Source organism: Apteryx rowi, unplaced genomic scaffold (assembly GCF_003343035.1).
Source record: "Apteryx rowi isolate R43461 unplaced genomic scaffold, aptRow1 scaffold_1085, whole genome shotgun sequence".
Taxonomy (NCBI): Eukaryota; Metazoa; Chordata; class Aves; order Apterygiformes; family Apterygidae; genus Apteryx; species Apteryx rowi.
Window position 1 is genome coordinate 127108 of NW_020447292.1, and position 24999 is coordinate 152106.

At 35.4% G+C, this 24999-nt stretch overlaps 1 protein-coding gene across 1 annotated transcript in view; it reads left to right on the forward strand.

Moving 5' to 3' along the window:
- The window catches only part of IMMP2L (inner mitochondrial membrane peptidase subunit 2), a 140344-nt gene extending 124862 nt beyond the window's left edge, over positions 1–15482 (forward strand). Inside the window, exon 3 of the mRNA XM_026071777.1 lies at positions 15455–15482. Coding sequence (XP_025927562.1) covers positions 15455–15470 — 16 coding nt within the window. The 3' untranslated portion in view covers positions 15471–15482. The remainder of the gene's footprint in view (positions 1–15454) is intronic.
- The last annotated feature ends 9517 nt before the right edge of the window (positions 15483–24999 follow it).

Sequence of the window (24999 nt, forward strand, 5' to 3'; positions counted from 1 at the left end):
GTTTATTATATCATTAGCACAGAAGATTCCCTTGGTCATTTACCATTTTTTCTTTTAAAGTTTGGAGGTTCTCAATAAAAGTACTGTACACCTCTTCTACTTCTGTCTTATAAAACCTTTCAGAAATTTGCCCATCTTTACATTTTTGCTTTCATTCAGCAGGACAGAAAATCATTTTTTATGCTGGAGAGAGGTTCTCACAAGCATAGCCAGGTTATTTTTTTTTCCAAATCATTCTACACTCCTCTTCAATACATGCTAATTTATCCCGTTTCAAAAACAGTTTCTCTAAATTGTCTAGTCCTCTGTTTTTAACCTTTTTGCAATTCTTCTGTTTGAAAGTTTGTCATAACTGCTACCAATGGGCATTTTTGCCTCTTCTACTTGGAAATGTATATTCAATTGTATTTTTCAATATCTTTTTTTTTAAGAAGTATTTTTCAATATCTATTCTGAGCAGCGACTCTAATGTGCATTGTTTCTTTTCCATTTTTCTTAGTTTTTAAGACCTGGAATTTGAGAATTCATTTATATACTTGCAAAATTATAATTTTGCTTGATAGAAAGCTTGGTAGGATTTTAATTAGTGAACACCGATTTTTTTCTCTCCCATCTTTTCTAGACCTGTGGGTTCTTTCTGGACCCAAAAATCATCATTTCTGAACAATTTCAGGTTTTGCCCTACTCTAATTTCAAGAATGCAGCAGTGTCTCCCTGCTGGTGTTTTGGGGTCAATCCTCGAGCATTTCTGCTTCCGATTTGCTGTCTGGTACATTTTCAGTGACTGGGGAAATGCGCCCATGAGCCGCAGGGTGGAGAGACAAAAAGTCTTGCTGTGGTTGATAAGGACAAGAAAGGAGTGCAAATTGACCAAAAATTGTAATTGGCGACCAAAAATTAATATTGCTTCCAATTATTAATTTTCAAGGAACATACTTAAAGTTAATTTTTAGTGAAATCAAGCCAAATGATGAAATATTGTTTAATATTTTCTTCCTAGCTGATATTATGTGTTTTCAATGTTTTTCTGACAAACTCTACATAAAATGTGAGTTGTTTTCAAATAGTATACTTCAAAAGAACACAAACAATAAAATTTAATTATGATTAATTAGAAAAGCAATCCTAAAAGCAGGCTAAGTGGAGAATTTGAAGGAAAATTTAGCAAAAATAGTTTCAACCCTCCCAACACCCCCCAGTCTAAAAAGACTTGTTCAGGCAGAAGTACTGATTGGGGGGGGAAAGGTAACCTGTGATGCCAGCTGGGAGCAAGACTAAAGCTCATCTGCTGTGGATCCATAAAAATGTCGGGTGTGCTCTGTTATCCTACCCTGTCATTTTAGAATACGGACTTAACACTTTTTGTCAGGGCCCTGGGGGCACCCCCAGCCCTCGCTGACCTGCCCCCTCCCGGGTTCCCCCCAGGCAGCCCCCGCTGCTGCCAGCCCCCAGAGAGCCGCCAGGCCTCACAGCGCCCCGACAATTTTTTTTTCCTTTACAAATTTAATCTTAGAGTGCATTTCCATCATATATAAAACAGGATAAATGATAGTTTTCTTAGTTTGATTAAACTTGAAATTTAACTGTGTAACATAAATTGTGAAATGGTAAAATAATGAGCCGAAATAAGATTTTTAAGATAGTGAGTACACATTAATAAATTTGTAATAAGAAATTCTCACTGTGCAAAGGGAAGATTTTAGATGTGATTCAGAGATCTCTTTCAGCACTTCGGGTTGTTCTCTGCTTCCAAACAACTTCTTTATCAGCCATTTCTGTGAGTGAGCCGGTAGATCAGTGTGTAAATGAAGTGTTGTATCCCTGCTCTCTCTTGTTTTCTTTTATACCCCAGACTAATCCTGTGAAAGATAGATATGTTTATTGTTTGGTTGAAATGGAATGACTGCAATTCCACAAACAAATTGAGCCTCAGTTAGATGCAGTTTGTCATAAATAATCTCTGAGGAGATTGGATTTCTCTCCTTGCTGATGTACTTTAGTTGTACATTAAACTCATAGCTTCTAAAAGGTGCTGAATTATTGCTCAGCTGAAATTGCTGAACAGTGTGCACCTGTCCTTGTTCTCCTGTGTTGCAGCCATCTCTGTTTCTCTAAAGCATACTCAGCAAAGTTTATGGTAGAAAAAACTACTTCTTTTTCTAGGATTTTTTTTTCATTCTTTATCCCAGTTTTTTCTTATTCAGCTCCATGATGCACTGTTTTTCCAGCACATATTTCTTCATGATCTGGAAAGAAAAGCCATTTCATAGATTGGTTAAGGTCATTTTCCATGGTCAGGTCATCTAGTATTCATATTTCACGTTCAGCGGTAGGCCACTTTAAAATTTAGCAGCATGTCTTTATCAGATGCAGGAAATGTCCTTTGCATTTTCCATTTATAATTTTTGCATTTATTTATTTGGCTTTGTTATAGAAGTTTGCTCTCCATTTCAGTATCCTTTTTTCCTTTTCCTTCTCCTTAGCTCTGTGGCTGAGATGTCTGTGGTGCTGGCGGTGTGACAATGTAGTCTGTGCATTTTCCCAAGCTACCTTCTGCAGGTTGTGTAATGGGTTGAGCAACTTATATGAAAATATGATAGTCCTGATCCAGTCATTTGTGCACACAGCCAATTGTGATGAACAGTCTGAATTATACTTCGTTTAGATGGGATTACATACCTATCACAATGATAAAAATAGAAGTGAAAGATTCCCACAAAGCAGTGAGCTTTAATATTCATATATAAATATCAGATTGTGCATGTTTGATAGATTGCATGTTTATATTTCGAGCGACTTTGCGCTTGATCTTTTTGCCATCTGCCAAAAAAGCAATATATAGAAGGACAGTGAAGAATGGTATAATGTCTAATTCTTATGTAAAATACTAAAATATTAGAATAGCAGAATCACTTATTGATGAGTGTGCTGATTTTTCATACATGCTATATATATGAGTCTCATTTATAAAACTAACGATATACAGTTTCTCTCTGTCTCCGACAAGCCAGTAAATCTGATCAGATATGTGATATTGAAGAGAGGCAAGTGTGGGCTTTTAATAGTCTTGACAATATCAAGTCTCTTCACTGCAGAATAGCATTTAAGAAAACATACCCAAGAAAAGAATTAATATAAATCAAACTGATAGGCTGAGGATCAGTCCCAGATATAACAGGCAGAGTGGCAGCTAGGCAGACAAAATGGCACTTTTCCCACATATTACCCAGTGATCACAGGCATTACGTGTCAGCTGCAGCTATTTTGTGATGCAGCATTTCAATATTTTAGGAGTAGTGAAACTCTGTAATGCATCACATGTGAACATATAGACCTGGATGCAGTACTCTCAGCAGAGTAAGAAAGCACTGTAAGTGAGCTAAAATAACAGTATATATCATTGTGTTGTCTTTCTTCTGCCACATCGTACTTTGTGTAGCTCAGGTTCTGTTTCTGATATAAATCACCTCATCAGCTGTGTCAAGTTAAACATGTATGAATAAGTAGAGTTCAATCTAAGTGCATATACTTCTTGTTAAAAGAAATCAGCTGGCTGTCTTGTATGCAGACTGAAGGCAGATTTTAACAAAAGTGGGACTCCAAAGCAAAAAGAGCAGGGCTTTGATGGAAGAGCTTAACAGAATGGGTCTCAAGGAAATGTGGCCGATTTGTGGGGAAGTGGGCACTTCAAAGGAGGTTAAACATGGCGTTTTAGAAGATGTTACGGCAGTGATAGAAGTTAAAGTTTTGAAGTGGTGGCAAAGGAGGACTCACCCCTGGTATTCATAACCACTTGGTTCAACAAGAACGTTGTTGCACGAAAATTGTTACTGAGGCAGGAAGAACCTGCCAGTGAATAGTTCAGGGCCAGAACAAAACTATTAAGGAAGAGAAATGCTGAGTTGCTGAATGTCAGTGTTTGCTGAAACATGTATGAAAATAAAATAAGAGATACTAGAAAGTTCTTTAGGATAACTTATGATGGGATAACAGAGAAGAAGGAATAAAGAAAGAAATATAACCCTTAGTGCATGGGCTTGAAAGAGTAGGAGAGTAATGGTTGCAATAGTGATAGAGAAAGGGATAGGCAGGGTTTGAAAGAAAAGATGGGGGAATCATCAGGATCTTTTTAAGGTGGCAGTGACATGCCTACAAAGAGGTATTAGCCAAGCATAGGATAAGTTGAGGGAGATGGGCAGATTTGTGAGCCATCAGCAAAGAGACAGCTTTATAAGCTATGTGAATGGAGGAAGTTTTTCACAGTCACTGCAAAGTGAGAAGAGCGGGGGACGAGGACCAAACTCTGCTTTATCATCATCATCATTTCAGAACACAATATCTTTGGTAGCAGGGTCCCAATAACATTTTTATATTTATGGCTCCCTTACTAAAGTTTGTATCTTGTAGTTTGAAGCATGAGAGGAAACAGGTGTGAATTTTTTTTTCTGTCTAACTGAAGTTCATGCGCTTTTCTATTCCTTCTATGGTAGTGTAAGAAACGTTAAAAATAAAGCTTCCTTTTTTCTATTTGCCTTTCAAAACTGTTTTTATTACATATTTGAATCGAATCACAACTCCACAGAATATAAAATGATTGAATTATTCCTCTTTGAAGAATGGACTTAAAGTAATGATGGGTTTTGGTCAATTGGCAAGTAGTCATTTATTTTGCTCACACTGTGGTGTTATATTTGAACAGAAAATACAGAATCAAAGGTAGGGATTTTCAGAGGAATTGTGTAATGGATTGTTTATTGACTCATAAAATACTTCATATGACATATTACTCATTAGGTAGATATGTTGCATAGAGAAGAATCTTTATTGTGGAAAAATATGCAGGATGGTTAAAAAAATCTGGTGTGATCCCTCTAACTTTTTAAAAGGGATTTCTGTATTACGCATACGGTACTAAAAGTTTTTTTTCCTATTACAATTATGCATTACAGACATTATTTTAACTTTATTAGTTAAACTGTGCAAGTTTGTTATGTGTAATTTTGACTAATTTTTCTGTATATTAAAAAGAAACCAGAACATTGTACCGAACATTATAATCCCCTATTTTCTTCACCTAGCCTATGTTTCTTACAGTGCTCACTGAAGGTGATGACAATTGCTCACCTTGGACTTGATATTGTGGATAGTAAACATCCAGAACAAGCTATGAAACTTCTTTTTTTAGGTGCAGAATTTATGAATATGTTTGAATATATAATAAAGGTCTTTGTTCAACTCTTCTACGTGGTAAGATAGGACGAGCAAAATGCTCTGGAGGAGGAAAGCTTGGTGTCAGCAAGTTCTGATTGTTGGTTGCCCTTTTTCCATTAAAGGCACTATGAAGTTCCATAGACAACTAATGTTTTGTCTCAATTTCTTCACCTGTACAATATGAATAATGATAGCTAACTAAGAGAGACATAATTTTAGTATGTACTTGAATCAATTGATGTGAAAAGCTTAATACCTTTTCTCAGATTGGTTCATGTGATTATATTTTATTCAGATTTCATGAGGTTAAAAAAAGGACAATAGCTTGCACATTTCTCTTACTCTGATGTGGGGTTTTGCTGTGGTCATTGCTCTTTGTTGTCACGTGTCTCTCTTGGAAAGTAGCTAGAAACAGCCTTATTTTCAGAAAAATGAAGAATTGGAATCACTTCTCTCAGTTCTACTGATTTAATGAGTGAGAAAAGGTGATTGCCTTATGAGTCAAAACGTAAGATACATTAGTTTATTCACAGCAAAACTTTTAAAATTCTCTCGTTGGCGTTCATCATGCCCTCACTGTGAGAATAATTTTTTATTCTCTCAAATAACCTGGATATCCTGCAGAAATTGCCCAAAAGTTCTAAAGAGCTCTCAAGCAGAACAAGTAGCTTCAGCTGTGCTTGTTCTAATAACGGTTCTTCCTTGATACTAGAACATGATTATTCTGCCTGCATTTCTTTGCCTCTGTCACATGAAACTAATACAAGGTAAATATTGCCCTACAAAGAACCATGCTTTCCTGATCTTCTGTCATTATCTCTGTGTTTCTGTGTGGAATCTGTTCATCTCTTCCTGCCGCTGTTCTACAATACAATTTGTACCCATATCTCCTTCTGTGCTTTAGAGAATGCCTGTGTAGGCTGTGTAGCCAATAATATTTTAATCTTTTTCCTCTATGAAAAGTGATTTTTCAATTTCAGTTTTTGCTGAAAACTCCTTGAACACAAAGATGTTTAAAAGATTAATGACCACCTACCCCCAAAAGAGCAACACATTAGAAGGAGATTTATTTCTGGATGAGTTTTTATTCTCGTATTTTTTTCTAGACATGTAATGTCATATTTATGGAAGCTTAGCTTTACTGAAATGTTCTACTAATGTAAATTTCCAACTGTACAGGTAAGACATAGCAAATATCAAGCAAATGAATAAATGCAAAATAGAATTATGAAGATTTTTAGAGTGATTTCTGTAGAACTGTATTTTCCTTGTACCATGGTAGGTATCTTGCATGTTGGCTGGCCACCCTAACTTTCTGCCATATAGTCCTCCGGCCATTTTATATTGGATAAGTCTAAACAGCTTTATCAACATCTTTTGTCCTTTCCCCCTCATTTTAGTTCTTTATTCTTTCCTAGGCTTCTATAGGGTGTTGAAAGAAATATTAACTTGATAGATGAAAACTTTGTATTGTGTAGTATATTTTGTTATGGAGATTCAATATTCTAATAATTTTTTAAGAATATGAAGGATAGAGCCCTGTGATCCTTTAAGCAGTAACACTATTTTAATGGTAGAATTTTTCTTCTCAATGGAGTTGACTGAAGAAATATGACAATAGTAGCTATAATTTTGTTGGTGTCTCACATGGACTATTTGTTAGTGAATAGGCTTATGTTGACATTAATAGCATTCACATATTTATTTATTGCCATAAATACATTCTTGAATGGTAATGTAATGTATTACATTATATTTTAGGCATGTTTATGCTGTATAAACAATGTTCTTTATATAGCGATCCTGTATTCTTTACTATAGTACAAATTTAAGGTCAGGTTTTTAAAATTGCTTAATATACACAGTGAAGCCACAGTTACGGAAACCTCATCATCCATCTAGTCTCCTAAATGTGGTTATGAAAACAGCCAATCCTGGACAGTTCCCACTGAGAAATCAACATTATGAAGGCTTCTAACCGCTGTAGTTACCAAATCTCTTAATGCGTTGAGTGCTGCATGTCAGCTAAACTGGGCCTCAGTGCTGGAATTGCTTCAGCTCCTGTGGCTTGTGAAGGCTGTCTTGGTGTATAGCACAGACCGGTCACAACAGTCAAGGCATATCTTACTGGACATGGCATATATATATTTGTATAGTGGTTTAACTACTTGAATTAAGTCTGAAATGACATGTGTTCTCTCTTGGTCTTTTAAAGCCTTTTATGCCTATTTCTGAAGTAGACACCTAACCCAGTTACATTATTCAGATGCACTGAATCTTATTAAGAACCTTTTGCTGAATTCCCTTGGTTACTGTGACACTGTCTGCAGGGTCACAGTTATTAGACTTTTACAAGCACAGTGGTAATTGAACTAAGAGATCTCTCCAACACGTTGACCATTTCTTATCTTCATCTAATCTCGGGGTGATGTATCATTATCTAAAGTAATCTTCTGTATCCCATAATTACAAAGCTTAGAGATTGTATCAAAATCATGGATTTACTTTAGGAACTTCTCTATTCAGCTTTCCTGCTGGAACTCTCATATATGGCTCCTCATCTTCTGTTACTTCATGTATTATGCTGCTTCTCAGGTAGTTACAGAAGCTGTATCAGGGACCAATTTGGATTAAATTTTTCATCTAGGACTATTACAATTAACTAGGCTGGGTATGCTGTTTCTAGCAGAAAGTATTGTACCATATGAATGCCATATATGTGCAATTATGTAAATCCGTATCTTTCAATGATGTTATTAAAGTCATTATTAATCAGAAAATATCTGAACAGCAGAAAATACCTTTTATGTTTGTGTTAGTATTCACATGGATGCCCGAATTTTACTTTTATTCAACATTAGGATTTAAACTGAAACAAGCAAATGATGTCACATACTGGAACAGTTACTATGGACATGTTATGTACCCAGGTACAAAAATAAATAAATATCTACCTCTTGAAGATTTTTTTTCTTAATGAATTATTATTTTGGAAGAATGTACCTTTCATTCAGTAACATTTTTTAAAAGTTTCAGTTTCCAGATTTTTTTCTGATTTTTCAGAGACTTTTTTCCTTTGTAATAAGTTAGTTTCCTTTTTGCATGTTAGAAAACATAACATGAAGTTACAGTATGCATTTCAGGACAGAAAAGACACAAGAAACTTCTTGTCTGTGTTATTATCACTTTTAGTTTTGAAGTACAGGTGTGAACTCCTTCCTCTTTCTGGGTTTGACAAGTAGGTTGAGTCTTCTCTGCTAAGTGGATGTTATCAGTATTTTTAACAACCTCAGCAGTTACTAGAAAAGATGTTTTAATGCCATAAAACAGTGGTTGCTTGTTAGACTCCTACAGTTATTACGAAACAAGCTGAAAAATGGCCTGGATTGCTTAGAAAAATTCCAAGTACGTAGGCAGGGCTTAACATTTCTTTTTCTGCATTTCTTTTTATATTTTCAGTAAAATTAATGGTGTGAGTTTTAATGTCTAAATTATGCCACTGAAACACATGGTAGTAATGTAATACAAGGCAACATCTTCTCATTGACAACATTCTCCAGAATTTCAATTTTTAAAAATGTTTTTTTGCTGAGTACTCCTGCTGGAAGTGTATGTCTTGTATCTTGCCATGCTGCTTGTCAGTGGGGGAGGAGATACTGCTGCAGGTTTGCCACCTTCTGCTGTAATGTTACTGTCTTCAAGGCAATACTGTTTGGCCTGTGTATTCACTTAGAGTGAATAGTTCTCCCTCTATACTCACCTAAGAGTAAAAAGCATTTGGCTTGATAATAAATGTGATTGTGCTGCTTAAAGACAGAAGCAGCTGTGCTCTGGTGGCTATATAGGAAGTCTAGGATACATATTCAAGTGGAGTATATGAAGTAGATGGTGTGAATAGTCCCCTAGTAGCTTGAAATACTCAGTTTCCAAAGGTCAGACTTCTAATATGCCACCTTCAGTTAAAGTAGTTCTTGGGCACATACTGGTGGATTGAAACAGCTAGCAGCACGGCATGCTATTGTTTTCAAAGATGAAGTATAGCAGTTCATGGTTCTTTAAGTATTGAGTGAATCAACCAGTCCTTCATGGGTATTTTCTTTTGCGCTGCACACTAGGAGAAAAATGGTCTGTGTATTTGAAGAGGCAAGTGAGATATATGTCTCCACTTTTCAAGATTCTGCTGGAAATCAAATCTGCTGATTTTTATCTGTCAGCTTGCCCTTGGCTCTCTCAAGGAGGTCCCCAATGATCCATCAGGGCAATCCATCAGGAGAGTATTAGTGATGGTTGTCATTGTTAACCTGTGACGTGCTGGTGACACAAACAGCTCACAGCTTGTAGGTAATCTCAGTGAGGCTGATAAGGACAACCTCCACTCCATAAAAAGCACAGCTTTTAGAAGCACATGCAGTCTGGAAAAGAGCTGCAATTTTGTTGAGATTACTTTGACTAATAGGAGGGAGCTGGGTAATTGGAAGGTTCATATTGATTTAATGAAAACTTAACAAATCACTGAAGTTCAATGGCAGATTTATATAAAATTCTTAGCATTAAAAAAGACTAAGGAAGGAAAATTGATAAAAATCTAGAAAAACAAACAAACTTGAACTACTGTTCTGCAGTTTAAAGCGTTGTATGCTGGGCTGTGGCCTCAAACCTTGCTGGAACTTGGTTCAAGAGCACTTATCCAATATGAGTTTTAACGTATGTATAAATGTAAGTATGTGAGGAACTTGATTGAAATTAATCAGTGGTGTTGTGTTGATTAAAGGTCAAAAGAGGCCACTTCAGTCCGAATAAATCCTTGGGGCATATGGGAGGAGTTGGTTTCCATGTTGTCGGGATGGCGGGAGGAGGCCGCTCCGTGGGTGGGCGTGGGAGCCGGGGGGCAGCCGGGTGGGTAGGGCAGTGCCATCACCCACTGGCGCAGCCCCATGGCCCCTGCGAGCCCAGCGGCACCCAGTGGGGCCGAGCACCAGCCCAGCCGCCAGTGTGCTCAGCCCAGCCCGGGAGGGCGAAAGGGGCTGCGGAGCCCGTGGGCGCGCTCTGGCCCCTGAGCTTGTTTTTGCATCTTAATAAAAACACAGGTGACGATGCACCTCCTCAAGGTTTTCAATTAGTAAATACTTTTAAAATAATTATATATATATATCCATTCTTTACCCAGTAGTGACCAAAACAAACACGTAATATATCATGGTGAAATCTTGTATTTAGCGGAAGGTTGCTCCCACTGAATCCATGAGGCCCACATTTCATCCACACGCTTAGGCTGGGGTTCGTCTAATCTGATTTTACCCATTTGATGATGAGAAAGCTAGTCTAAGAATATCATCTAGGTTTCTCTTAGAAGGGGGATGGACTCGCTCAAAGGGCAATTTATCCCATCCTGGAATAGATAGCTAAGGCACGTGGTTTTAAAGTACTCTCCACAGTACTCTCTCTCCCAGGTTAGTTAAGCAAGAAGACTGCCACCCTTAGCTGGAAAAAGAGCTAGTTTTTGATTACAAGAAGCTCTTCAACCCAGGGAAACCCATGATAAATTACAGTGTTTATGTTCTCTGTAGCTGCTTCAGTTGCCTGTATTTGACCTTTAATAATAAAATAATCTCTTAATTATGCATTGCCTGGACATTGTACAATTAGTTTAAAAAAAATCAGGAAATGATTATTTTTTTATCTTCATATATACTTTAAAGAAATATTTAAAAGCAAGAATTTTAAAAATATTTCTTAGGCTTCAGGATACAGTCATCTCTATAGAAACAACACCTATCTAAAAAACTAAATGAAAATAGGCGTGCCTAATCTTACATACACATCCCATACAGCTAGAATATGGCTTTTATTTCCATGTATCTTGGCTTACCAATCTTGACAATTTTCAGGCACTTATATGTATCAGTCTTTAACTCCCCAATGAAATTATTTAATTAGATATTTTCCCCCCTTCATGGTTTGAGATGTGCATCAGAAGCCTAGCTGAGTGGACATATAGCATTTTGTAAAATTTTTGTAAGATGTTGAAGAGGTACATTTCCATTTTGTTTTCAAAGGGGAGTTACTTTTGAAGCTGTAATAATGCTTTAGGAGTCACATTATTAAATCCATGCATGTGTTGATAAAAGAGTCCCCCCACAGTGTTTCTCAACATCTAGGAAATATAGTAAAGCATATAAGCCTTTTAATTATATCTTCTACAGATCTGTGTTTCTCTCATGAAGAAAACATTTATTTTCATGAATTATTTTGACAGTTACAGGAATTATATAATGTAAATGGATGTGCACATAAGCTTTCATTTCTCTGCTGGTACTTAAAGCACTAGAGAGAATGCTGGATTTTTAAAAAATTCTTTATTAAAACACAGAAGTAACAGAACATTAAAAAAATACTGCTTTTGGATATTTATTTCATCATCAGAAGAAATTATGGAGACCAAAACCTTCAAGAATACTTTGTTTGTTTATGTGTTTGAAGTAAATATGACCTGAACGTAGTTAAATTAAAAAACAAAAATCAACTGCAGGCACTGGTATATAAATTTGATTATTTTGTTTTTAACGCATCTTTTTATGGTATGTGAATTACTTAGCAGAGGACTGCCCTCTTTTTTTCCATCAACATCGACTACCTGTTGGGCTCTTCAACAGAAAAGTAGAATTTTTTATTGATTTTATTTTGTTATTTTGTTTGGAAATACAGGGATAGAAAGTGTCAACAACATGTTCCTGCTATATTCAACCCTTTTTTTTAATATTGTTGAACAGAGTCAAAAGAAGACTTGTATATTCATGGAATAGATCCAGACTAGTTTTTCTGGTGTTATGTTAAATTTATGAGGAAATGTTTCCATTGATCTAATACTTTGAAATGCTGAGCACTTTTGTGCTTTTTCTTGCTCTAAATTAACACAGAAATGACATCATTATCCTGCAAGAATCACATTTAACAAGTATCTTCTGGAGCTTTGAATTGCATTAATTGCCTCTCAAATCCAATTCCTGTACACCTGTATACCAACGTTATACAGCCTTTATATGTTAACAAGGGCAGAAGATTGGTCTCTATTTTACAAGTAAAAATTTAGTTTTCTCTGTAAAAAAATAGAACAGAAAACTCTGCATAACTTGATGAAGTCCCTGTGTAGTTTTAAGTTACTTATTTAAATGATTGGATATCAGACGCTTAAATTAAGCATCTTGAAGTTGAATGACCTCTTTTCTGAGTAACTTTTTTCTGATAGGCCTTAATATATTTGAGATGTTCTTTGATTACAGTGAAGTGTTCACCTTCCTTTATGTAGAATATATGTAATGAATAAAATTATATTAGGCAGAGCAGGCATTTATAGTGAAGACATATATTTTAATGGATTTTTTATCAGCTGTATTATAAGCTGTCAGTTCACAAATAATGATTCGCTCTCTTTTATTTCTAGAGTTGTTTTATGGTAATTAATAAGTCTGGGTTTATATTTCTGTCCTCAGAGTCAAACTTCAGGAGGGTATCAGATAAGGTAATAGACATTAATTTTTGCTTATGGTCTTCCAAACCTGATAGTGCTGACGTTTTCAGAACGTGTCTATTGAACCAGACTTTTCCTGGGAAGGGCCTTTCCGTAGATAGAACAGCCTGTGAGGCAAGAAGCTGTCTAGCTTTGATTACCAGCACTGTCTGATTATCTTAGAGTTGTGAGGCATATCTAGTTCCCTATATTGTTTTAAAACCTTACTCTTAGCATTACGACAAAAGAATAATGGTTATAGAAAATGCAAATGAGGCAGTTTGGTTGCACAAGAATGTGGATTTCAGATGATGCAGGTCTGAAATAAAAAAGAATTCTGTTGAACCACTGTGAGTGGTAAAAGAATATTCATTAGCGAGATCTTGGTGAAAAGTAAAGAAATAAGAAAAAAAGGCAAAGATCATGTGGGCAGAGTTGAAGTCTGAGTTCATGAGAGTGATCTGAGAACAGGAAAATACACAGCCTAATGTATCTGTTGTTTAGGAAGACTTTCCTTGTTTTACTGGCCAGTTTGGAAGAATTAATTTTGTAAACCAGAGCTATTTCTCATATTTAGATGGCGTTTTTGTCAAAAGTATTGATAGTGGGTATAATTATTGATATTAAAATCAGCATATTTAAGTAATTCTAACAGTTGCTGGTATTGAAATTCCAGGAGTTTTTAAAATACAGGAAAAAAATAGAAATATAGCATTGTAAATGTATTAAACCTAATGTATTAAACCTAAGTTATTACCATGTAAGATAAAATGCAGTAAAGATCATACTATATCAAGTTATAGGTTCATATAGATATTATTGGGCAAATTCTTTAAAAACACAAACTGAGTACTGAAATACCTATTATTACTTTGTTATTACTTTGAAAGTGTTACCCATTGCATGTTAGCCTGTTGTGCACCACAGCTGTTAAGCCTTGATCTAGTGAAATGATGCTGAGTAAAACTGGTCCTTTAGGGCAGGTGTTACAGCAGCACGAAGGTCTGATTGCTGCAGCAGTAGATTCATTCCAGCTAAGTTTTACTCCACCTGCTAAAAATACCGGCAGTAAGAAGGACATGTTGGCGCATGCTTTGTTATTGGCCAGCAACCGCAAAGCGCACCGAATCTCCGGCAGGCTTGCCGCTAATGTGCGTTTCCATATTTTCACTGCTATCAATATCCCCTCTAGCTAGATTGTGCTTACCCCCGTTGCTGTCTAATGTTCCTTCTGCTGTGAAGAGATACCAGCAATTCTTAAAAATTGCTAAGAGGCTTTGTTAAAAATAGTTTTAATAGAAGATTTTGGTTTATTAAATGTAAAAGACAGATGTATATGAAAATCTTAAAGCCTACGCATTAACAGTTGTACAGCTCAATCATTTGAGAAGTGGCATTATTTCAGGCTTATGAGGGAGAAAGAGGTGTAGACAGTGTTAATGAGATGAATCAAACACAAAAACAAGTCTAATATCAGGTGTTTTAATGTTGAATTTAAATGGACAAGTAAGTTTATTTGTTCTAGTCTTTTAAAGCCTTGAAAGAAAAACCTAGACTTTTAAGCTGCCAGCATTTAGCATTCTGACATTTTCTGTTAACACATGTTTGTCAGTGCATAACACTAATTTTATTTTGTCATTGACTATATAAACTGAGGCATGGCCACCAGTAGTAAGGCAATGAATGTTTAAAGCATTTATGCATAAAGCTGCCTCAAAGGATAATTAGATGATTATAATGGTACTTGTTTTGAGATAGCTAATTAAAAAAAATCTATTGCTCCCAAGCCTAATTATTTGAGTAATGATAACATATTAGCAGCCTGCAAATTTCAGTTACAGTCAGCTATGATCTAAAAAAAAGCAAACAAAAAAAAAAGCAAGTGTGAAATTCAGGATTTCTTCAAGTCCTGAAGAGTGAAGCTTTACTAAATTTTTATTTTAAGAATTTTCCATGTTTCTTGTGCTTTTTGCTCTGTAATCTTAAAAGCTCCATGACCAGCTAATGGGTGCTTATAGGTGACCCCTGCTCTTGCGTGGTGGGTGAATGCCAGAGCGTTCAGTCCTGACGCAAGTGCTGCCAGCTTTGTGTGCAGGCTGTACGTGCAACCGCTTGCCATTATTTTTAGAGGTGGCAAGTCCCAATGCAGCAGCTTCCATTGCCAACTTCTGTTATGGTTTGTGTAGGTATGAATACTGCTCTAATGTCTTTAACCAGCCAGTTTATTGTCATCTCAGTGCTACAAAAGCTAAAAGTTTAAGCCTTTTGTAAACTACAGCTTATAACTCTTTAGTGGCATGATAGTATTAAGATATACAGGAAAAAGGAAGGGAAAAAAAGTTTTTGTGGTTGTTATAGCAGAAGACTGTCTGTGGCAGCTTTGACAGCTTTGCCTTCTATAAATTAATTAGTAGAATTTCAGGTTGCCAATGTACTTCAGTCAATTGTTTACAAGGATATATCTAGTGATGCCAGCATTTCACTACCTCTTAAAGATCTTTCCCTATTTTAAAAATAAACCATGCAAATAGTTTTCTTCCGATTTAATCTGTGAAAAAAACAGAAAAGAACAACAAAATACACTTTTATGTTATCAAATCATGTCCCCTCTGTAAAACTCCTGAAAATAATAGATGATTCTTCAGGACAACTATTGTATTTTCTTCCCCTTAAAATCACTATTAATCTTCTGCTTCACTTTAAAGAAAATGGTTGATGTCCTATCTTTCCATTTAGTGATCTAAGAAGTTGATGGCAAAACTTCCACTAATGTCAAGAAAAGCCAAGATTTCAACCAGTCTCTCTTCATTTGCATCAAATTACCATAAATATGCAGTGAGTTTTGGACTTTTATCAACACATTGTACTCACTTTACTAAACAATGCATTATCCTTTTTCTGCTGAGAGGTGCTAACAAATTTAAAATTATGAAATGGATGCAGAATGATGTGAGAGACTGCAGAATATTCCATTTGTATTTTCAGAGTAAATCTGGCTTGAACTACCTGGAAATGCACAAAGACAAACATGCAAGTTGAGTCTAAGAAACTTTAGCATCAATTTGTTACTTAACTAAAAAGAGTAAGTCAAAGGGAAAACACCCTAAACTGAAACAAGAATGGTAAACAGCCTGTATGCCACTGTTCACTTTCCTGTTTAACAGTTAAGTTTCAAATTAACTCCTTGACTGTTTTTTTACAGTGTAATTGTGTGAAAAATGTAAAATTCTCCAAACATTTAGCCACTTACTCCCCCACCAGGATGTTCTATATCAGTCTATATTGTTTACCCCTTTCATATAGCTTTAGATGAAATTTTATAATAAGACTTTTTAATAGACTGAAAGAAAACAAATAGTTGGGCAAAACGTATCTGGTACCAAAGAATGATATGTATAATTATGTAGTAGGCCTGGAAGATTGTTCAACAATTTTGTTTAAGAAAAATAATAGTATGATGTCTATAGTAACAGTATGAGTGTGTTTATGCAAACAAGACTTTCCTTCTGAAATATATTTTTGCAGATGCATGCATAAATATTTCAGAGTAATTTATAGACTTACTATTTAGACTAATAGGTTTTGTGGATAGAATATTGAGAAGACCATATCTTTGCCAAAAGAAACAGCACTGACAATGTTAGAGCTGTAGTAGTACAGAATATATATTCATAATGACAATTTTGTTAAGAAATGATAAGTAGCAGTTTACGTAGAGAGAACTGAAGATACATGAATATAAAGATATGTGTATGGGTCTTATGTTTTCATACCTTGAACAGCTGAGCACTGATCCATTCTATAATGCAGAGATAACTTTTTAAAGTAAAACTCAGTTTTGTAGATTAAACAAACTGAGGTAAGGCTTGTGTTCAAAGGAATTTTACTCTCAGGCATGATATTTATAGGTTTGAAATGTATTAGTATGCTTTTTCCAGGAGAAAATGAACAGAAAAAAAGCACCAAAGTTTATGAATAACAGAATATATTACCTAACTCAGTGTGACCACTGATAACCATTTTGTAAAGCTTATGTTCTCAAAAATGGTGCTAGTTGGATCAATGTAGAAAAGAGATTAAATCTTTTTTTTCCTTTTCCTGTGATTTTCAAAACCTTATATTGTATATATCAGTGAAAAGAACATCATACTTTTATTAAAACCGCAGTATCTGCATTTATATTTATAATGTTAGAAACATAAAATTGAAACCTGCAAGTTGTGAAGGATATAAAGTCATGTTTAAATAGAGAAGCTAAATTACTCCCTCCAAGAGCCAATAAAACTGGAAAGCATTCATTATAAAAGTAATAAAAACTTATGAGTCTCATTTTATTAAAACTACTATCCAGTTTCCTGATGGGGCTGGATTACTTAGAAAATAAACCAGTGACATTTCATGTCTTCCAATGGGGTTTATGGCTGAGGTGAGGTCTCCAAAAGTTAGATTGGTCGTTTTGATGTGAATCTTAATGGATTAGTTTTTATGCTGTAAGATCACAGCTCCCAATTTAACATGAGCACCTTCTTTTCATAACATCATCCTGCCTTTGTTTATATTGGCACTGAATTATTTCTGTCTCTTGATTAATGAATGAGAAAACATTAGCTTTTGGGCAGTAGTATATTAGCACTTTGTTTCCTAAGTCTCTGGGTCACATGTAATGCAACTCATACCAGATTTCCATGTTGCTTGGTAATCCATGCTAGATACTTTCTTATTTATAATGTGCCAGTTCTTTCGAAAATTACTGTTAGTTCAAGTTTAAAATACATTTATGTCTTAACAGATTTTAATCTTAATAAAAATTGTACTTTCCGATTCTATTTTTTTGATTCTATTTTTATATTTTTTTCTGATTTTTCTGATTCTATATATGTAAGATCAAGTTAAAACAGATGACACTAGTTGCAAATGTGAAAATGTTTTTTATATATCAACTCCACACCAGTATTTTTGTCCATATTTAATGAAGAGTATGATACCATCTATGTGTTTTGTAAGAACAGCAGCAGTGTCTCTAGTCATGAATATGACTGCTTGAACTAACCACTGAATATTTTTAACCCCTTGAGTACCCACATATCTTGACTGTGATATAAAGAAGATACAATGACAGAGAAGGAAAGAAAGAAGAGATGGAGAGGAGTGATTTAGATGTAACAGATAATGGTAGGAAAGGAAGAAGAATTAGGACCAAAAGACAAACTTTTTTGTTTGTTGTGAAAGAGAGAAAAGCCCAGAAAATTCCAAACAAAAGTCCCAAATTGGGTTGGAGCTGAGTATAGGTGTGGGAAATAAACTAAAGCTTTGAACAGAGGAAAAACACATTTGCTATGATGGTGTAACACATTTGTCCAAAATACACATCAGCCAACTCTAGTAAAAGTTATTTTCCATGTCTGTGATGAGAAAACCATGGCTTAAATAGTCAGAAATCTTCCCATTAAGGCATTCAAATAATGTCGCTGAAAACTGCACATTTTAAAATATTTTGGTGTGTACAAGATGACCAAAGAAAAGGGGTTCTTAAGAAAAACTTCAAAATTATTTCGGACCTGCTTGTTCATCCCACTAACTTGAAAAGTAGAAAGGGTCCATTTTTTCCAGTGAGTAGAAGTGCATTACCATTGTCAGTGCGGCAGGACTGTCTTATTGTTTGTTTTTGGTATTTATGACTGTAATGCATTAAATGAACACATTCTTTTAAAGACCCATATGCGGAAATTACTCCTGCAGAGGCAGGAAGAAGTGGATAGGGAAAAATCAAACATGGATTTGCTGCTAGATTAGATATATACATATATTTTTTGCATAGGTATAAGAAGATTGGAAGAGCATTAAGATTTAGCAGACCCACTCTAAGTGCCATATGAAAGGTGAAAAGACATACATACCTCATGTTAGGTAATTTTATTTGTAGTGTGATAGTTCCTTTAAAAATACATTTCTCTGAAAAATGCTGTCTCTGCAAATTTAGTTTCAGTGTTTATATTAATACTCACAGTTGCTTTTATCCCTGTAGCTAAATATTTGAGAAATCCTATAGCAGTGGGAGCAGCAGGTGGTATCCTGAAAAATCCCTCTTTCATTTTTACCTGTGATGAGTCTTTTAAATGAGGAGTGAGAATTTGACCAAGAGGCTGTAAACCTCATCTTGCAGTCCTTCACAAAAACCCTTGGGCTGGTTTTGAAAGGAAGAGTCTGCAGTGGCTTTAGAGACCCTTGATTATTTTTTATATCGTTACTAATGCTTCAGATTCCCTGTCACCAACATTATCCCTGTCACGAGAAGTGCCAGGGTATAAGTATTTTATTGGCTCAGGCAAGTTTGTCACTTCCTTTGGAAAGGGACTTTTGCTGTTCTTTATTCATGTGGCATGTTTTTCCCCCCACTGAATTGTTGAAATAAGAATCACAAAGATGCCAAGACTTCCTACTTTGGCATGTTTCCAGTTACTTTCTTTTTGCTGTTATCTGTTAACAAATACACACTATATGTGCTAATGATACCTTCCATTTGAAAACAAACAAACAAACAAACAAACAAACAGTGTCCTACCCATTATGCATAACTAGGAAAAAAATAATTTTTAATATTGCTCCAAGATCTGCCTATTTGGGTTGTTAGAAAGACGTGCTGTTCATGGAATATTGTATGATGCTCCAGGTGTGATTGAACCTGGTTTCCAAATGATACTGTGCTGTTAATGCAATGAGTTAGCACCTCAATGTGATGAAAGAACAAGTGTATTCCTCAAAGCACTATTGGTCTGGGGTTTGTGCAGACTCTCAGAACTGCCTGTTTAGCCCTCGTGTCGTACACATCCAAGATCACTTTCTAAAACCTAAGTAACAGAAAGTTTAAAAAAATAAAAATTGTAATTTATCTCAAAAGATAGCAATCTCAGATTAGAAGCAATTTGCTGATCTTATCTTATTCTGTGTTAATTTTATTGCTGTTTTTTATTATCAGAATAATTCAAAATGATGAAGTTTATATATTTCTAACAAATATTTTTGGAATTCATTTTCTGTGAGAATTTTTATTTCACTGAGATTTCTTTTCATGTTTGAATGAAAACAAATTATGAAATGTTAAAAATATATTTTCAATATTTTCTGATGAATTCTCTTAGCACAGCAGATAGCAATTTGGAAGTTGATCCTGAGAGATTTTAGCTTACACCATCATCTGTTCTATGGATATATACTTATATTTCATACACAAGAAGCCATTTGCTCAGGCAGCTATTGAGCAAGAAAATGTGAGGAAGAATTGCTCTTCTAGGTGGTATTTTAGTTTTTGTTGTTGTTATCCTAAAAATTGTCACAAAGTAGCAAAAATCTGGAACAGGCAGAAAATCCTCACACGTGTAATTTAGCTTTTATGTACTTTTTCATCCCCTTAAATTTGCAGACTACTTTCAAAATGTGCAGAAACATATCTCTGGAATTGTATAAGTTACTGTAGAGACTGCTTACCTGCTACCCGTTATGCCCACATCTACATTTTATTTGCTTTCCTCCCTGTCTCTTTTCAACACTGATTTCCTCTGCTTTTTCTACTGCAGATTGAGATTCACCTTTGTTTTTGTTGCCGTCAGGTGTCACTTTTTATTTTGCTTCTCTCAGCAGTAGAGCTAAGGAAGCCAGGTTTCCTGCTAAGTTACTACATATCCCTACCAGACATTTCTGCTTCCTTCCTATTTTCCCACATTATCTCCCCACTGCAGTACACTTGGTTGCTGTCTCCAGGGTCTCCCACAGCAATAACTCCTGGTCTTCCTCATGTTGCCATTCCTTTGTCACCCCACAGTACCTCCAGTTTCCATCTAATGCACTGTATAATACCCACTGCTGGGTGGTGTATTCTTACTTAGGGTTGTGGAAGAGGTGGAAATATGCCATGGCGAGTGGGGCCACAGGGCAGGCCATATGGAACACAATTGTTAGGCTCATTCTGTAGACTTTTTCATGTGAAGGTCATTAATTTGCATGTCCTCTTTCCCCAGCTGCTGATTTTCATTAAGTCTGCAAAAATTTAACACTGTGAAACTTAATACTTTGATACTTCATGCTCCTTTGTTAAATTTAGTGAAAATTGTCCAGCAAATTCAAATAAAAATTTCAAAGGGGTGGGTCTATGGAGACAGACAATGCAGTCATACCAGAGACAATTCCATTTTTATTTCATGAAGAAAAATTCAAAATATGAAGGTACCACTAATGGCTCAGGATTCTTTAAACTGAAAATTGCTGGAAGCTAATTTGAATACACACTTGTGCTATTCTTATGCTTTCCCTAGACATCCATTTTTGGCCATTGTCAGACAGGGATATGGGTTTAGATGGACCATTCTCTTTTTTTGCTAAACTAAATGAGGAGTTTGATAAGTCAGAGTGTTCCCTTTGACATCTGCAACAAATTGGAGAAAAGGCTGGTGGACAGATAGGCAGAATGATGCAATTATGTGGTGACTTATTCTGTTAGCACTGGGCCCAAAATCAGCAGAATTAGAGAACAGTTAAGGAAATACAAGGAAAAGATGGATGGAAGTAGAACAGGTTGAGCAGATTGTACATAAACTAGTACTAAAACCTACAGATAAATACATGATTGGACTCTGAGACTGACCGCAAAACTGGGAGGTTTGATCATCTGATGATAGAGCCTTTAAAACCATTTTGCTGTTTCAGTCTCTTAGAAGCATTTTAATAACAGTAAGAGCATCTGTGCAGCTGCTTCTGACTTTAGAACCCTTTGTGAACATTAAGCACTGTTCAAAAAACACCAGTGTGATAGATAACTTATAATTCTCATTTTAGCACTTTCTATCATAGATTAATGCAAATTATGGAAAAGAACTATTAGATTATTTTGTCCCTCTAACTTGCAAGACAGTTTTTTAATTTTACAGGAGTATATTTTTAGAGATTTTTTTTCATTGTTGTAGTTCTCGGAGTCATTCCACATATTGGCAGATGCATTCATTCTATGTGCTCATTCAACAGTGTATTTTTTCAGTCTCTTTACTTTTTGACATTGCTCTCTCTCTGTTGGGATTCACACGTATGCATGTTCTTAGATATCATTTGTGCCTAAAAATAGTAATACTGCCTGTTCTTAACCCATTTTCCCACATTATGCCCTTGTAGATTCAAATTCACTTTGAAGATTCCTTGAATATCTAAACTCTTCCTCTAGAGCTGGAAAGTTGACTTGCACTCATACTTTTGTTCTAGTTATTTAGTGAACACCAGATTTAGCTCACTCCACTCTCTATATATATTTGTCATTTTTAGAGGCTCTATGCTGTGTATTTTTCAGTGGTATGGGTAGACTACTGTTGCCCCTCTATTTAACTTTTTGGTGTCATTCTTATTGGTTCTTCTCCATCTGAGTGATATCTTGTCCAGAAAGCATAATCATAATCTTAATCATAATCATGACTTTTGTATAATATCTCATTTGATTATAATAGAAATTTGGCTGAATATATATCTTCTTTTCTTCTCATCCATTAATTTAAACTTGGACATAATTCTTACTGATGTTAGGGCAAATTCCACAGAAACAGAAACTCTAGTACTGAAATTCATTCTCCCCAATAAGAGGAGCTGGCAAAACTGTAAGGTGTTATATAAATAAAAAAAGCATTTTTTTCATTTACCCATGTAAGTTTTGTCCATAAATTGTATAGATCTATATATTCTGTATATAGATATAGATACAGTTTTATAAATTCTTTCTATATATTTTATAAATCTCTGTAAAAAGATCTCTCTATAAATTATATAAATCTCTAAGTTATAAATCTACAAAATGTATAATATAATAATATTGAAATGTTAATGAAATAAGATTTAACAGCAGAATTTTAGCAAGGTCTCGTGGTTCCCTGAGAAGGCCAGAGCTTTGAGGTGAATCTGCCTTGACCTTCTCTTTACAGCAAGCTCCTGAAAAAGACAAAAAGGTTTTTAAACTCAGTAAACCACTTTATGCTGGATAATTATTTTTTTTTAGACAGAGAAAACTCATGTGACTAGTTCAGGCAAAGCAGAATGAAAAGGGTTCCTATACTACTCCTCCCCTGCACAGTGAGCCCTTGCAGGCAGGTCCTTTGTTCATCCCATGGTTGGTTTCAGCCACTACGTGTATTTCTGGGGTGAAGGAAACTCTGAATCATCCCCTGTGCTCCCTGTGAATTTTCTGTCTGTCACTTCTGGTTGCATGTCCTCTGCTCCCGTCAGCACTCCCTCTGCTGCTATCCCTGGCTGCCTTTGGGACCTTCTTCCCCACAGCTCCATTGCTTGCTATGGAGGTGCACTCTCCTCCTGGCTTCAGAGTGTTTTACCTGACTCACTCTGCTTAAACAAACAAAATAGGCAATTAAGAACACACAAGAAAGCAGATCATCCATCACAAAAGAGATAACTGAGGGGAATAATAATGTCTGATCTATAAACTTTATGTTATATACTTATTAATGGAGGCTGATCAAGCAAATGTTGCTGTTGATGGTCTTTTTAAGCTTGAAGTCTGGAGAAACTCATCCCAACATGATTCCTTGGAACATAAGAAATATAGTTTCAGGATCAGCAATGAACATATAATTTAGCATAACATTGATGATTCTAGTGTTATTCTTTTTTTGACAAAATAGAAATAAATGAGTTCAAATAAATTCAGTGAGTAATTACAGAAAAAAATTAGCAGCACAGACCTCACTGAAAGCTGGTATTTAGAAATGTCCACTAAATAAAATCTAATGATTCACGTGTATGACTTGGCATGTTGAGGTTAATCTGCCATTGCAGTTTATATCTGTGTAAAATTTGGATTGAGAAATGCAACCTTTGATGTCTGGGTATAGATGTTGTTAGGACAGTTAGAAAGCACCAGTGTTTTGGGTGTCACACTACCTGGAATATTTACTGAATCTGTTACCAGTGGGGAAGGATGCTGCTAGCAGAACGCCCTGTTTATTTGTGCCGTCTCACTAACAATCAACAAAAAAACAACACGAAAAGTATCCCACATGTGGCATTTTATGAAGTTCACATGTTTATTTTTCTCAGTCTTTCTTACTTTTGTTTTTCCCTGGGGTAAGTGGATTTTAAGAAATAAGAACTTTTCTTGACAGATTGAAGACTTAAACAGTACTTAAAAACAAAACAAGCACAAATCCCCCTGAATGATAATATATGGAGGAAAATTATGTGTGTCTTCTCCTGGTGAATCTGGCTTCCAACATGTAGGATTTCAGTGACTGTCTGAGCCACAGGTTGCATTTGTGTTATTTTGTTTAATACCCATTGACCTAATTTAATACCCAACCTCCATTAATTCTGGTGACCCTTTTTGTTCCTCTTTAGACTTTTGGTCTTTAAAACATCCTGTGGCAGTAAGTTTCTTATTGTAAGAACAATTGCATAACTGATACTGACAGTAATTCAAAGTTGCTTCGAAATGGGAATTTGTGGTAGATATATCTGTAATTTTAAATATGTTGAGGCATTTTCCATTGACTTTACTGTCCTTTGAATCAGGCCATTTTGAACTTTTCTTATTGATTTAGTCAAATATCTATGCAACAGAGTAGAAAAGCAATAAGAAAAACGAAGAAAATGACTATGCACTTTTTAGCATTAGTGCAGTTTTGCTTGTCATTAATGTTGAGCTAATTTCCTGTCTGGCAGGCACTGGCAGTATTTCACTTTTTCATTAAAAATAGAGAGAGAAAAAGAGAGAGCGAGGGAGATGGTGTAGTAGATGATGTAGATTACAATAGTAATTGAAACAGTGCTTTAACATGCCACCAGGATAGTGTAAAAAGCCTTTTGCCTTTGAAAACTGCAGTTCAGCTGTTTGGGAACCTGAACAGTGATGGAATTTACTGTTTTGTAAGTTTTTTGATTGAATCCTGATGAAAGGAAGAGATATTTGAGTTATGTGAGTCACTAACTGAAAGTAGCAAATATGAGTATGTGACTCCTTACTGGTGATATTCCAGTCCAAAATTAGAAGCAAAGGAAATTTTTAGTCCTGGATGAAAATGGCTGCTGTCATGGTGCCCCACGTTCTAGTAAGTCACATTTATAGATCATTTATCTCAAATACATTATCATTCTCACTTTTGTCCGCCATCATATTTTGTTCCTATGAAGAGCTACTAATGAGATGCATTTATTATTTTCAGTTACGCATTTGTATAATTAGTACTTCTGAAGTCATACTTCATTTAAAACATTTAAGGATGAAAAGCTCATGTACCGGC